The following is a 13,117-nucleotide window of genomic DNA, read 5'->3' on the forward strand; positions in this document are numbered from 1 at the left end:
CTGAGAAAAAAATTCTCTTCATTTCGGTCTTAAATGGGAGATCCTCATTTTTTTTAAACGTGTCCGAGTTCTGGACTCCTCCAAAAGCAAAACATCCTCTTCGTATCCACCCCATCAAGTCCCCTTGGCATTTTGTATGTTTCAATAACATCAACTCCAATGGGTATAGGTCCAGCCTTTCCTCATAAGGTAACCCCTTCATCCCAGGATTCAGTCAAATGAACCTTCTCTGAACTGTTAATGCAATTGTATCTTTTTTAAAGTAAGACAACCAGATCTGTATACACTGCTCTAGTTGCAGTCTAACTAAGGCCCTGTAACAGCAGCAGCAACACTTCCTATGTTTTTAACACTATTTCCCCTTGCAATAAACATCAACATTCCATTTGCCTTGCCTTCCTAATGACTTGCTGTACCTGCATACCAACATTTTGTGATTCGTGTACCAGATTTTTTTATTCATTTGGGCATGTGGGTGTCACTGGCTAGGCCAGCAGTTATTGCCCATCCCTAATTGCCATTTCAAAGGTGGTGAGCTGCCTCTGAACTGCTGTAGTTACACCAACAGTGCTGTTAGGAAGGGAGTTCCAGGATCTTGACCCAGTGACAGTGAAGGAATGGTGATACAGTTCCAAATCAGGATGGTGTGTGACTTGGAGGGAAACTTGCAGGTGGTGTTCTTTTCCTGCTGCCCATGTCCTTCTAGGTGGGAGAGGTCATGGGTTTGGAAGGTGCTATTGAAGGAGCCTTGGTGAGTTGCTGCAATGCATCTTGTGGATGGTATACAATGCTGCCACTGTGGTGGAGGAAGTGAATGTTGTGAATGGGCTGCCAATGAAGTGGGTTGCTCTGTCCTGGATGGTGTCGAGCTTCAGTGTTGGGACCATACTCATCCAGGCAAGTAGAGTATATTCCATCACACTCCTAACTTCTCCCTTGTAGATGGTGGACATGTATTGGGGAGTCAGGAGGTGAGTTACTTGCTGCAGAATTCCTGGCTCTTGTAGCCACAGCATTTGTGGCTGGTCCAGTTCTGTTTCTGGTCAGTGGTTACCCCAGGATGTTCATGGTGGGGGGAGGGAGGGATTGAGTGATGATGATGCCATTGGATCTCAAGGAGAGATGGTTAGATTCTCTCGTTTGAGATGGTCATTGCCTGCCATTTTTGTGGTGCAAATGTTACTTGCCACTTATCAGCCCAACCCTGGATGTTGTCCAGGCCTTACTGCATATGGATTGCTTCTGTATCTGAAGTCAAGAATGGTGCTGAATGTTGTGCAATCATCAAATATCCCCACTTCTGACCTTGTGATGGAGGGAAGGTCATTGATGAAGCCGAAGATGGTTGGGTCTAGAACACTCTGCCTAGCATTCCTCTGTACCATAGAGTTCTGCAGTCCCCCTCCATTCAAATAACATACTGCTTTTCTATTCTTGCTGCTAAAGTGGGCAAGTTCACATTTTTCACATTATGCTCCATATGCCAAATGTTTGCACACTCTTAAGCTATCAAAATCCCTTTTGCAGACTTGTGCTTTTGGCAGTTTACTTTCCTACCTATCTTTGTCATGAGCAAATGTAGCTACCACACATTCAGTCCCTTCATCCAAGGCAGAAAGTGGGGGGGGGGGGGGGGGGTGGTGAAGTGGGGTCAGGGTGTCAGCCTGGGGGGGAAATGGTCCTTTTTCCAAAAGCTGAAAAAGGAGGGGAAGCATGTTTGGAGAATGGGAAAACTGGAAGAATGAAAAATGTACTGATTCTGCAGCTTCTGTGTGCATGCCCTTACTAGTTATCAGTTAGTGACTTTACATAAACAGAAGTAGGTCGTTCAGTCCCTTGCGCCTGCTCTGCCATTAATAAGATCATGGCTGATCCGTTCGTGGCCTCAATTCTACTTTCCTGCCTGCCCCTCTCCAATAACCCTTGTGGATCAAAAATCTGTCCAACTCCGTCTTGAATGTATTTGCTTATCCAGCCTCAACTGTTCTCTCTGGTAGAGAATTCCAGAAATTAACGACCCTCAAAAAAACTTCTCCTTGTTGCTGTCTTAAATGGGAGACTCTTTATTCTGAAATTCTGCCGCCGAATTTTAGTTTCGCCCATGCTGGGCAACATCCTCTCAGTATCTACCCTGTCTAGCCCGCTCGGAATGTTGTATATTTCAATATTCTTCTAAACTTCCATGAATAAAAGCTCAACCTTTCCTCATAGGTTAAACCCTTCATCCCAAGAGTCAATCTAGTGAACCTTCTCTGAACTACCTCCAATGCAAGTATATCCCTCCTTAAATAAGGGGACCAAAAATGTACAGTCTGCACTGAGTGTTGCTTGAGTGCAGAGTGTGAAGTTGGGAGTTTGGTAACTGAGGGGATCATAAGGGTTAATCTCCCAAGTCTAGTTTTTGTTTACATTTAGCAATTAACTAAAAATTACTAAGGAGGCAAGCTAAATTTCTTCCTGTCTTATACAGGGATATACAAGTGCTCAGGGCTGCTGTAGCTAGCTTAAACTGGTTTTGGAGCTCTAGCAGAGCTGACTTTTTTTGGAGTATTAATACAGGGGTCTCTGCTGCTTTAGCGTATAATATGAAGCTAGGAGTTTAGTGATTGAGTTCAGTGAAGAGGGAACTATAAGAAAAATAAATGTTATTAACACAATAACAATGGCAGGACAGGTGATGTTGTGGCTGCAGCACGTGGGAGCTCCTGAATGCCACAGCAGTCCATGGCAATGACATCTGTAGTAAGTGTCTGTGCCTTGAGGAGCTTCAGCACAGTGAGCTGGGTGCTGAGCTGCAGGTATTGCAATGCATCAGGGAGGGGCAAAGTTACCTGGTTTTTTGTTCCAGAAGGCAGTCTCGCCTTAGGATCGGGTCGTCTGATTTTGGTCAGTGGCCAGGGACAAGAGTGTGCAACTGAGTCTGGCAGATAAGGGGATTGCAAAGCTGGAAGTGGAGGACCCTCAGTCCTGCATTTGAGCAACAAGTTCAGGGTTGTTCCAGCTTGTATGGACAAGAGCAAGGGCTGTAGTGTGGATGAGCAATGTGACCATGGTGCAGATGCCATTCAAGTGAGGAGTTAAAAGGAATGTATGGTAGTAAGGGACAGTAGTCAGGGGGACAGACACTCTTCTCTGCAGCTGAGCGACAATCCAGAAGGCTGTGTTGCCTGCCCTGTGCCAGGGTTTGGGACATCTGCTCAGGGCTGGAGAGGAACTTCAGTGGGAGGTGGAGGATCCAGTTGTTGTGGTCCATGTAGGTACCAACGAAAGGTCTAGGGAAGAGGTTCTGCATAGGGAGTATAAGCAGCTAGACATTAAATTAAAAGGCAGAACCTCAAAGATAGTAATCTCTGGATTATTAGCTGAGCCAAAAGCAAATTGGTATGGGTAAATAAGATGAGTTGAGTGTGTCGCTCAGACTGGTGTAGAGGTGGGGCCCTGGCACTAGGATTGGGGAAAGTGGGGTCTGTACCATTGGGGCAGGCTTCACCTGAACAGTGCTGGGATCAGTGTTCTTGTGAGTCATACAATCAGAAGTAGAGAGTGCTTTAAACTAAATAAAGGGGGGAGGGAAGGAATCATGTAGAGGAAGATTAAGTAAATTAAAGGGAAATGACACGATAGCAATGATGATGATGATCAGAGTATGGCAGGAAGGGACAGTAATGGTAAACTTGAGTGTGCCAGCAGATAGGGCCAGAGTTTACAAATTCAGTTTTTAAAATAAAAAACTGAATTAAGGGCTCTCTATTTTAATGCCTGCAGCATTTGCAATAAAACAGAAGAATTGCCAGCTCAGAAACAAGCTCATCTCTATCACCTCATAGCCTTTACAGGGATGTAACTACAAGGAAACTAAAGCTGGGACCTGAATATCCAAGGGTATGTAACATTCAGGAAGGACAGGAAGCTTGGAAAAGGTGGTGGAGTAGCTCTGTAAGAGGGTATTAGTACTGTAGTGAGAGATGACCTGGGTTCTAAAGATCAAGATGTAGAATCAGTTTGGATGGAACTAAAACATCAAGGGGCAGAAAATGTTGGGAGTTTACAGGGTAATACAGTAATCATGGGAGATTTCAATCGACATAGATGGGGTAAACCTAATTAGTCCTAATGTTGTGGAGGAGAAGTTGTTGGAATGTATGCAAGATGGTTTTGTAGAGCAGTATGCTGAGGAGCCAGCTAGGGAACAGGCTATTTTAGATCTAGTATTGTGCAGTGGTAAAGGGCTAAGTGATATAATTGAACTACACCTCCCTTTCAAATTTGATCTAAAAATCTATTAGAAACTAGTGTCTTGAATCTAAGCAAAGGAAACTATGTAGGTATGGGGGGCAATTGGCTTTGGTGGATTAGGAAACTCTTTAAAAGGTATGAAGATAGACCAGCAATGACTAACATTTGAAGAACTAATACATAGTTTACAACAAAAATACATTCCTTTAATACACAAAAACTAAGCAAGGAAAGTGTTCCAACTGTGGCTAACAAAAGCAAGGATTATATTAGATCAAAGGAAGAGAATTGTAAAGTTGTCAAAAAAAAGTATACCTGAGGATTGAAGCATTTTAGAATTCTGCAAAAGAGGACCAGGAAAAAATAGAATGAGTAAACTAGGAAGCAACAATAAAGACATACTATAAAAGCTTCAATAGGTATGTAAAAAGGAAAAGAATAGCAAAAACAAATGCACATGCTTCACAAGCAATCAGGAGAATTTTATAATGAATAAGGAAGTAGTAGAGAAACTAAACAAATACTTCGTTGTCTTGGAGGGAAGATACTAAAAACCTCCCAGAAATAATGGAGAATCAAGAGACTAATGTAAATGAGGAACTGCCAGATCAGTTTTTTAAAAAGCACTAGAGAAATTAATGGGACTTAAAGGATATAAATCCCCTGGACCTGATGATTCACATCCCAGTGTTGAATGGTCACTCTAGAGATCGTAAATGCATTGGTCATCTTTCAAAATTCTATAGCCTCTAGAATGGTTCCTGCAGATTGGAAGGTGGCAATTGTAACCCCACTGTTTTAAGACGGGAGGGAGAAGGGGAATGGGGAACTACAGACCTGTTAGTAGAATATCAGCCATAGGGAAAATGCTAGAATCTATAATAAAGGATGTGATAACTGGATGATTATTTAAAAGAAAAGGTAAGATTGGGCAGAGTCAACACATTTATGAATGTGATATCAGGTTAACAAGCTGGAGTTTTTGTTTTGAGGATGTAGCTCACAGAATAGATGGTAACTGGATGTGGTATGTTTAGATTTTCAAAGCTTTTAATGTCCAACAAAAAGTTAGTAAACAAAATTAGAGCTCATGGGGTTGGAGGAAATATACTGGCATGGACAGAAAACAGTAGGAATTAATGGGTCATTTTCAGGTTGGCAGGCTGTGAGTAGTGGGGCCCCAGCTATTCACCATCTATATTAATGATTTGGATGTGGGGACCAAATGTAATATTTCCAAGTTTGCAGATGATTCAAAACTAATGGAAGTGAGTTGTGAAGAGGGTACAAAGATGCTTCAAGGGGATTTGGAGAGGCTAAGAAAGTAGGCAAAAATTTGACAGATGGAATACAATGTGGAGGAATGAGGTTATCCACTTTGGTTGGGAAAACTGCATTTCTTAAATGGTGAGGCTGGGAAATGTGGAATTTCAAAGAGACTTGGGTGTCCTTGTTCGAGTCACTAAAAGCTAATATGCAGGTACAGCAAGCAGTTAAGAAGGCAAATGGTATGTTGGCCTTTATTACAAGAGGATTTGAATATAGGAGTAAGGATGTCTTACTGCAATTTGAGCCTCAGTGAGGCTGCACCTGGAGTATTGTGTGCAGTTTTGGTGTCGTTAACAAAGGAAAGATGTACTTGCCATGTTCACCAAACTAATTCCTGGGATAGAGGGATTGCCTTGTCAGGAAAGATTAAATAAACTGGGCCTTTATTCTCTAGCGTTTAGAAGAATGAGAGGTGATCTCATTCAAACATACAAAATTCTTTCCCTGTCGAGCCCTGTAAGATATTTTCCCCTGGCTGGGAGACTAGAGCCAGGGAACACAGTTTCAGAGTAAGGGGCAGGCCATTTAGGGCTGAGATGAGGAAGAATTTCTTCTCTCGGGGTGGTGAATCTTTGGAATTCTTTGTCCCAAAGGGATGCTCAGTTGTTGAGTATGTTCAAGACTGAGATTGATGATTGAGATTCATGGGATGTGGGTGTCACTTGGCTAGGCCAGCATTTATTGCCCATCCCGAATTGCCCTTGAGTGGTGGTGAGCTGCCTCCTTGAACTGATGCAGTCTGTGTAGGGTAGGTACACCCGCACTGCTGTTGGAAGGAAGTTCCAGGATTTTGACCCAAATGACAGTAAAAGAATGACTATATAGTTCCAGTCAGGATGGTGTGGCTTGAGGGGAGCTTGCAGGTGGTGGCCCCTAGTGCAGGAGAGATCAGCTATGATCTCATTGAATGAATGGTGGAGTGGGCTCAAAGGGTTGCTCCTATTTCTTATGCACACTGTACTCTAGGTATGGTCTCACCAATGCCTGTACAGTTGTAGCAACACTTCCCTACTTTAATACTCTGTCCCCCTTGCAATAAATGCCAACATTCCATTTGTCTTCCTACTCAATTTCTGTACTTGCATACCAACTTTGATTCATGTACTTGAACACTCCAATCAACTGATGTCTCACTTCATTCAAATAATATACTGCTTTTCTGTTCCTATCAAAGTGGATAACTCCATCTGCCAAGTTTTTACCCACTCACTTAACCTATCTATATTCCATTGCAGACTGTATCTTCAAATGTGCTTTCCCATCCATCTTTTTGTATAATCAATGAATTTGGCTGCAATACACTCTCATTTCAAGTCAATATATTGTAAATAGTTGAGGCCCGAGCACTGACCCCTGTGGCACCCCACTAGCTAGTTTGCCAACCTGAAATTGACCCATTTATCCTGTTTTCTGTTAGTATGGATAGAGGATTGGCTAGCTAATGTATTGCCCCCAATACCATGAGCTCATCTTTTTGCCATAATCTTTTTTTTAATGTGGCACCTTATAGAATGCCTTTTGGAAATCAAATACAACCTCCTGGTTCCCCTTATCCACCCTGCTTTTTACATACTCTGCTCTAATAAATTTGTCAAACATTATTTCTTTTCATACAATCAAGCAGAATCAACATTTTTGGGGTTTTTTTGTATCCTGCTACTAATTTCTTAATGCTAAATGCAGTGCTAAAGAAACGGGCTGGTGTTGGCAGCCTCTTTTGTCCCATTTGTTATGGTGCTTATTCTGGCTGTAATCATGGCTTATTGCACAGGGGTGTTAATACCTTTTTTTATAGTTTGCCTGATCTAATAAGCAGTGGGCTTATTGTGGGCCATGTTCACTGATTATTAAAATAGATAAACCATATTGGTACTTAATTGCAGTTCTACTTTAACATGACTGGAAAAGCTTTTAATGGGATATCTACTTTGGCTAGCCATTCCATGGCCACCTGAGATGCTGAATAGAGAACTGAGGTGCTTCCCACAACAGATCTTGGCGAACAAGTTGATGTAATATATTACATAGTCTGGGACTCGTGCTCACAATTGCACTTCATGTTGTCCCTTATCCTCCACATATAGGGCAGGTGGCCACATTATCTGTGCCCTGTGGATTTGGTTGAGCACTGTTCGCTGTCTGAGGGAGGTCGAAGCCAGGGATCTTTGCAGTTGCCTGTGGTGTTGGTTTTTTATGCTGCATGTGTCCCATGATTCTGTCCAGCTCCATGAATATTAGTTACTGTTTCCCAGAATGGCTGGCACAATTTTAAATGCTTTCTTAGTGATTTTAAGTCTTTGTGAATGGGAAGGTCCATGCTGCTCCTGACCTTTCTCTTTTGCAGCGCAATTGTCCTGTCTGCCACTTTCTGTGTGCACCAGGAGCCACTCTGTTGGAGTGAACTTGAGCATCCTTGACACTGAGCCCATGGCACTGTTCAGCTGCACATTCATGATCTTTGTGTAGTGGCTGCAGGACCACAGTCAGTCACTTGCAGCACAGAAGGAGGCCATTTGGCCCATCGAGTCCATACCACAAGGTAGAGTAGTATTCTGCAGCAGACTTTGCCTGCTGTTAATGTGATGTTTTCTGGCTGTGATGCCCCATGATGTTCCCAGTGTGTTGTGGAACCAGTTCATCCTGGTTTTTCATTTTAGCTGGTGGAGGCCAATAGGTGAGAGTCCTGTTCAGGGTGACACCAGTATTTTGAATTAAGTGCATTTAGATTTTAATTATGGTCACCGCTGCTCCTTGATACATGGCACCTCTTGGCTTGAGCTATTCATTAACATTTTGGAGCAAATGACTGGGCTGTCTACTGGGTTATGTCACAAAGGTGAGTGGGTAGTTTAGACTTTTTGCTATCCATGACAAAAATTTCTTTGTTCGGCACCACATACATGCAAAGAAAGCTTGATGCAAGGGACTTGAGTTTCAGAATTTGTGGCCAGGTATATGGGCAAAATAGCATCTGAATTTTAATATATTACCTGGGGCAGCATGGACAGTCACTTGGACAAGTGTGGATTAATAAATCCAGCATGGATTTCATTCAAAGAAAAGTGTTTAACCAACTTGATTTCTGCTTTGAGGTATGAGGGTAATGTAGTTAGTGTATATGGACTTCCAAAAGGCATTTGATAAAGTGCCACATAATAGGCTTGTCAGGAAAACTGAAGCTCATAGAATAAAAGGGACCATGGCAGCATGGATACAAAGTTGGCTGACTGAAACAGTAGTGGTGAATGTTTGCTTTTCAGATTGAGGGAAGGTATCGATGGGATTCCCCAGGGGTCAGTGTTAAGACCACTGCTTTTCTTTAGTTTTATATTAATAACTGAGACTTGGGTTTACAAAACTTGGAAATGTATTGTGAACTCTGAGGATAGTGATAGACTTGAAGAGGCCAAAGACAGGCTGGAATGGGCAGAAACGTGGTGAAATGTGAAGTGATTCATTTTGGTAGGAAGAACCAATATAAGGTACAGGGTATAATTCTAAAGGGGGTGCAGGGACAGGGTCCTGGAGGTATATGTACACAAATCCTTGAAGGTTGCAGGGCAGGTTGAGAAAGTGGTTTATAAAGCATATGGGGTTCTGGCCTTTATAAATAGAGGCATAGAGTACTAAATCAAGGAAGTTATAGTGAGCCCTTATAATACACTAGCTTGTCTTCAGCTGAAATATTGTGTCCAATTCTGGGCACCATGCTTTAGGAAAGATGTGAAGATGTTAGCAGGGGTGCAGAAAAGATTCAAGACAATGGTTCCAGGGATGAGGGATAAATTGGGGAAGATTTGATACAAAATCAGAGGAGTTTGGACACTGCAAATAGGGAGAAACTGTTCCCATTGGCAGAAAAGTTGAGAACCAGAGGACACGAGGTGAATGACAAAAGAACTGAAGGTTGCTTGAGGAAAAACTTTTTTTTACACAGTGGTTAAGATCTGGAATGTACTGCCTGACTCTGGTGGAGGCAGATTTGATCATGGCGTTCAAAAGTGAATTGGATAATTATCTGGAAAGAATATTTGCAAGGTGATAGGGAAAGGGCAGGTGAGTGGGACTAGTTGAGTTGCTCTTGAAGATTGTCAGCATGGACATGACAGGCTGCATCAGGTACTGTAACCTATTCTGATTCTATGACATAAGTTTCAGTTGTCCCTTTTTATGGGATTTTTCTGATCTTGGTTGGATTTCATTCCTTAATTGAGATTAAAATGCCCATTGCACACAACAGAGGATGTTATAAACCCTCTGGTCACATTATTGCTTAACTAGAAATTGGCTAATGAGCTTGAACTCCAGGGCACAAGTTCTAACTATGGATGTCTGAATATCTAGTGCAGACCTGAAATTTGGAACATCTCTAATTGTCATGTACAAGGAGGTTGAAATGCACAAGGAGCTAGGAATGTGAACACAAGTGTTTTTTTTAAAATAAATTGGAATGGCTGAAGCTAACCAAATGTACCAAACTTGTGGTTTCAGTTTCACAAGCTGGCATCTACTAATGTGCTTGAAGACTAAATAAATTAGCCCTAATCCAGTTACTACTGAAATAATACTTGCTGTACTTCAACTATATTGAATGAAGTGTGAATAACTAGGTCAGTTTGTGGATTATCTTCTGATTTGTGCTTTTAATGTCTCCTTTCTACATAGAAGTGCATGAGCAGAATGTCTCAGTTTGTTTTTGAGAGTGATGTTAACAACCTGCTGAAATTAGACGCTCCCATAACAAATGGGCCATTAGCCAGGTGGCAGCGGAAAGCAAAGGAGAACAGTGTTTCTGGGTCAATGTCTACTTCAGCTAATATCAGCAGTATATCACCAATGAAAACTGCAAACCGGTCATTGAATGCATCTAAAGTGGTGACACCCAGCAAGACACCAGGTAACGTGTAACTTTTAAACTTGCCACTTGTATTTATGTTGCATTAGTTTCTGTTTGGCTCAAAATTTCTTTCAATGATCAGATTTTGAAGAGCATTTTTTTTTGTTCAACCTCCAGACTGTTGCATCCAAAATTTTGGGAGTAAAGGGGTGAAGAGGCAGAGAAATAGAATAATACAGGTGTGGGTTCACTGAGATCTGCCCCACTTTTGTGAATATAGTTAGAATGTTTGGTTAACTTTTGACTTTAGACTCATTTATTTCCACGCAATGTTTCCTCTAATTTTTCTTTGTGTGGGGCCTATGTAGTGTGTGATCCTTTTTAACATTGCTGCACATGTGTGGATCTTAATGGGGTCATTGGTTGAGTGGCCTGTTTGTTCCCTGTGTGCTAAGTTCTGAATTGCTGTGGCGTGTACCCATGCTTGGCGGGAATGTTGCTCATGTGCCTTTTTCTGTTCTTAGCTCACCTAGCTAAACTATGATGATGGAATTTAACGAGGGAAAAACATTGAAGTAAATTCATTGACTACTTTGCTTCGGGGGGGAAAAAAGCTGATACATTTTATACATGTGGAGCATTTAAATCTTTGGTTGAGAATTGGTCTCCAAAATAGGTATACTTTCAGAATGGTATGTGTATTGCACTGAATTATCAATCTAAAGAAATAATTCAGATTTCAAAAAGGGGGCTGGAAGTTTTAATAGTGAACAACAGATCCCAGGATGTTGAAAGTGCTTGGCTATAGTGATGGCCCTTTGGCATTTTCTGTTTATATCTGGACAATGGGTTTGACTGATTTCAAAGGTGTTGATCTTTCATTCCATCTTCGCTGCCTTCGGAGAATACTTGGCATCAGGTGGCAGGACTATATCTCCAACACAGAAGTCCTTGAAGCGGCCAACACCCCCAGCTTATACACACTACTGAGTCAGCGGCGCTTGAGATGGCTTGGCCATGTGAGCCGCATGGAAGATGGCAGGATCCCCAAAGACACATTGTACAGCGAGCTCGCCACTGGTATCAGACCCACCGGCCGTCCATGTCTCCGTTATAAAGACGTCTGCAAACGCGACATGAAATCATGTGACATTGATCACAAGTCGTGGGAGTCAGTTGCCAGCATTCGCCAGAGCTGGCGGGCAGCCATAAAGACAGGGCTAAATTGTGGCGAGTCGAAGAGACTTAGTAGTTGGCAGGAAAAAAGACAGAGGCGCAAGGGGAGAGCCAACTGTGCAACAGCCCCAACAAACAAATTTCTCTGCAGCACCTGTGGAAGAGCCTGTCACTCCAGAATTGGCCTTTATAGCCACTCCAGGCGCTGCTTCACAAACCACTGACCACCTCCAGGCGCGTATCCATTGTCTCTCGAGATAAGGAGGCCCAAAAGAAAAGAAAGATCTATACGGAGAGATTTACTGGATCAGTGTCACTGGATTTATCTAGAGTACAATCTGGAATGTGAAATTAGTTATACTATATCTAGTACATTCACTTAAAATGTGGAATATGCCAATTTTTTTCTACCTTTTCCTGCCCAAGTAGCTAGCCTTGTTGGTACCAATAAACAACATAACCAAAGGGGGCATCATAGTCCATTGTGGTCCTGTGTTCTCATGATTTCCACACCTGCATCTCTAGGCATTGCTGGATAGCAATCAGGGTTGGGATGCTTTCCACCCCACCCCCTCGTTATAGTCCAGGTGAATTAGAACTGGAGCAAATCTTTACACTTTATAAGCTGTTATTTATAATGTGCGTCTCTAAACATGCACATCACCTAACAACCAGAGCTTTGATCTGTTCCTTTATTGAAGCTCAAGTGAATCCCCACTTAATGTCCACCTGCATACAATTAACACTCCTACAGTGAAAATCATTAACATAACAGGTGGGGATTAAACTGGTCTATATTTGTTTGGGAAGCTGAGAATAATTGTTTAATGCTTCTATAATTGTCCACTACAGAGCATAGTGGTTGATTACTGGACTAAAAGCCTGGATTAATCTGGAGGCATCAATTTTTGCCACAGCAGTTGGGGAATTTGAATTAATTTATTAAATATGGAATAAAAGGCTAGCATCAGTAATGACCATGAAACTTCTGGATTGTCATATGAACCTGTTGGATTTTTAATGTCAAAGAACAAAGAAAATTACAGCACAGGAACAGGCCCTTCGGCCCTCCAAGCCTGTGCCGATCCAGATCCTCTATCTAAACATGTCGCCTATTTTCTAAGGGTCTGTATCTCTTTTCTTACTGCCCATTCATGTATCTGTCTAGATACATCTTAAAAGACGCCATCGTGCCCGCATCTACCACCTCCGCTGGCAACGCGTTCCAGGCACCCACCACCCTCTGCGTAAAGAACTTTCCATGCATATCCCCCCTAAACTTTTCCCCTTTCACTTTGAACTCGTGTCCTCTAGTAATTGAATCCCCCACTCTGGGGGAAAAAGCCTCTTGCTATCCACCCTGTCTATACCTCTCATGATTTTGTACACCTCAATCAGGTCCCCCCTCAACCTCCGTCTTTCTAATGAAAATAATCCTAATCTACTCAACCTCTCTTCATAGCTAGCGCCCTCCATACCAGGCAACATCCTGGTGAACCTCCTCTGCACCCTCTCCAAAGCATCCACATCCTTTTGGTA

General features: G+C 42.4%; 1 protein-coding gene across 1 annotated transcript in view; it reads left to right on the top strand.

Moving 5' to 3' along the window:
* cdc20 (cell division cycle 20 homolog) overlaps positions 1-13,117 on the top strand; it is a 43,719-nt gene that overhangs the window by 3,129 nt on the left and 27,473 nt on the right. The window contains exon 2 of the mRNA XM_068036369.1: positions 10,231-10,462. Within this exon, the coding sequence (XP_067892470.1) occupies positions 10,237-10,462 (226 nt within the window). The 5' untranslated portion in view covers positions 10,231-10,236. The remainder of the gene's footprint in view (positions 1-10,230; positions 10,463-13,117) is intronic.

Source organism: Heterodontus francisci, chromosome 8 (genome assembly GCF_036365525.1).
Source record: "Heterodontus francisci isolate sHetFra1 chromosome 8, sHetFra1.hap1, whole genome shotgun sequence".
In the NCBI taxonomy this organism is placed as follows: domain Eukaryota; kingdom Metazoa; phylum Chordata; class Chondrichthyes; order Heterodontiformes; family Heterodontidae; genus Heterodontus; species Heterodontus francisci.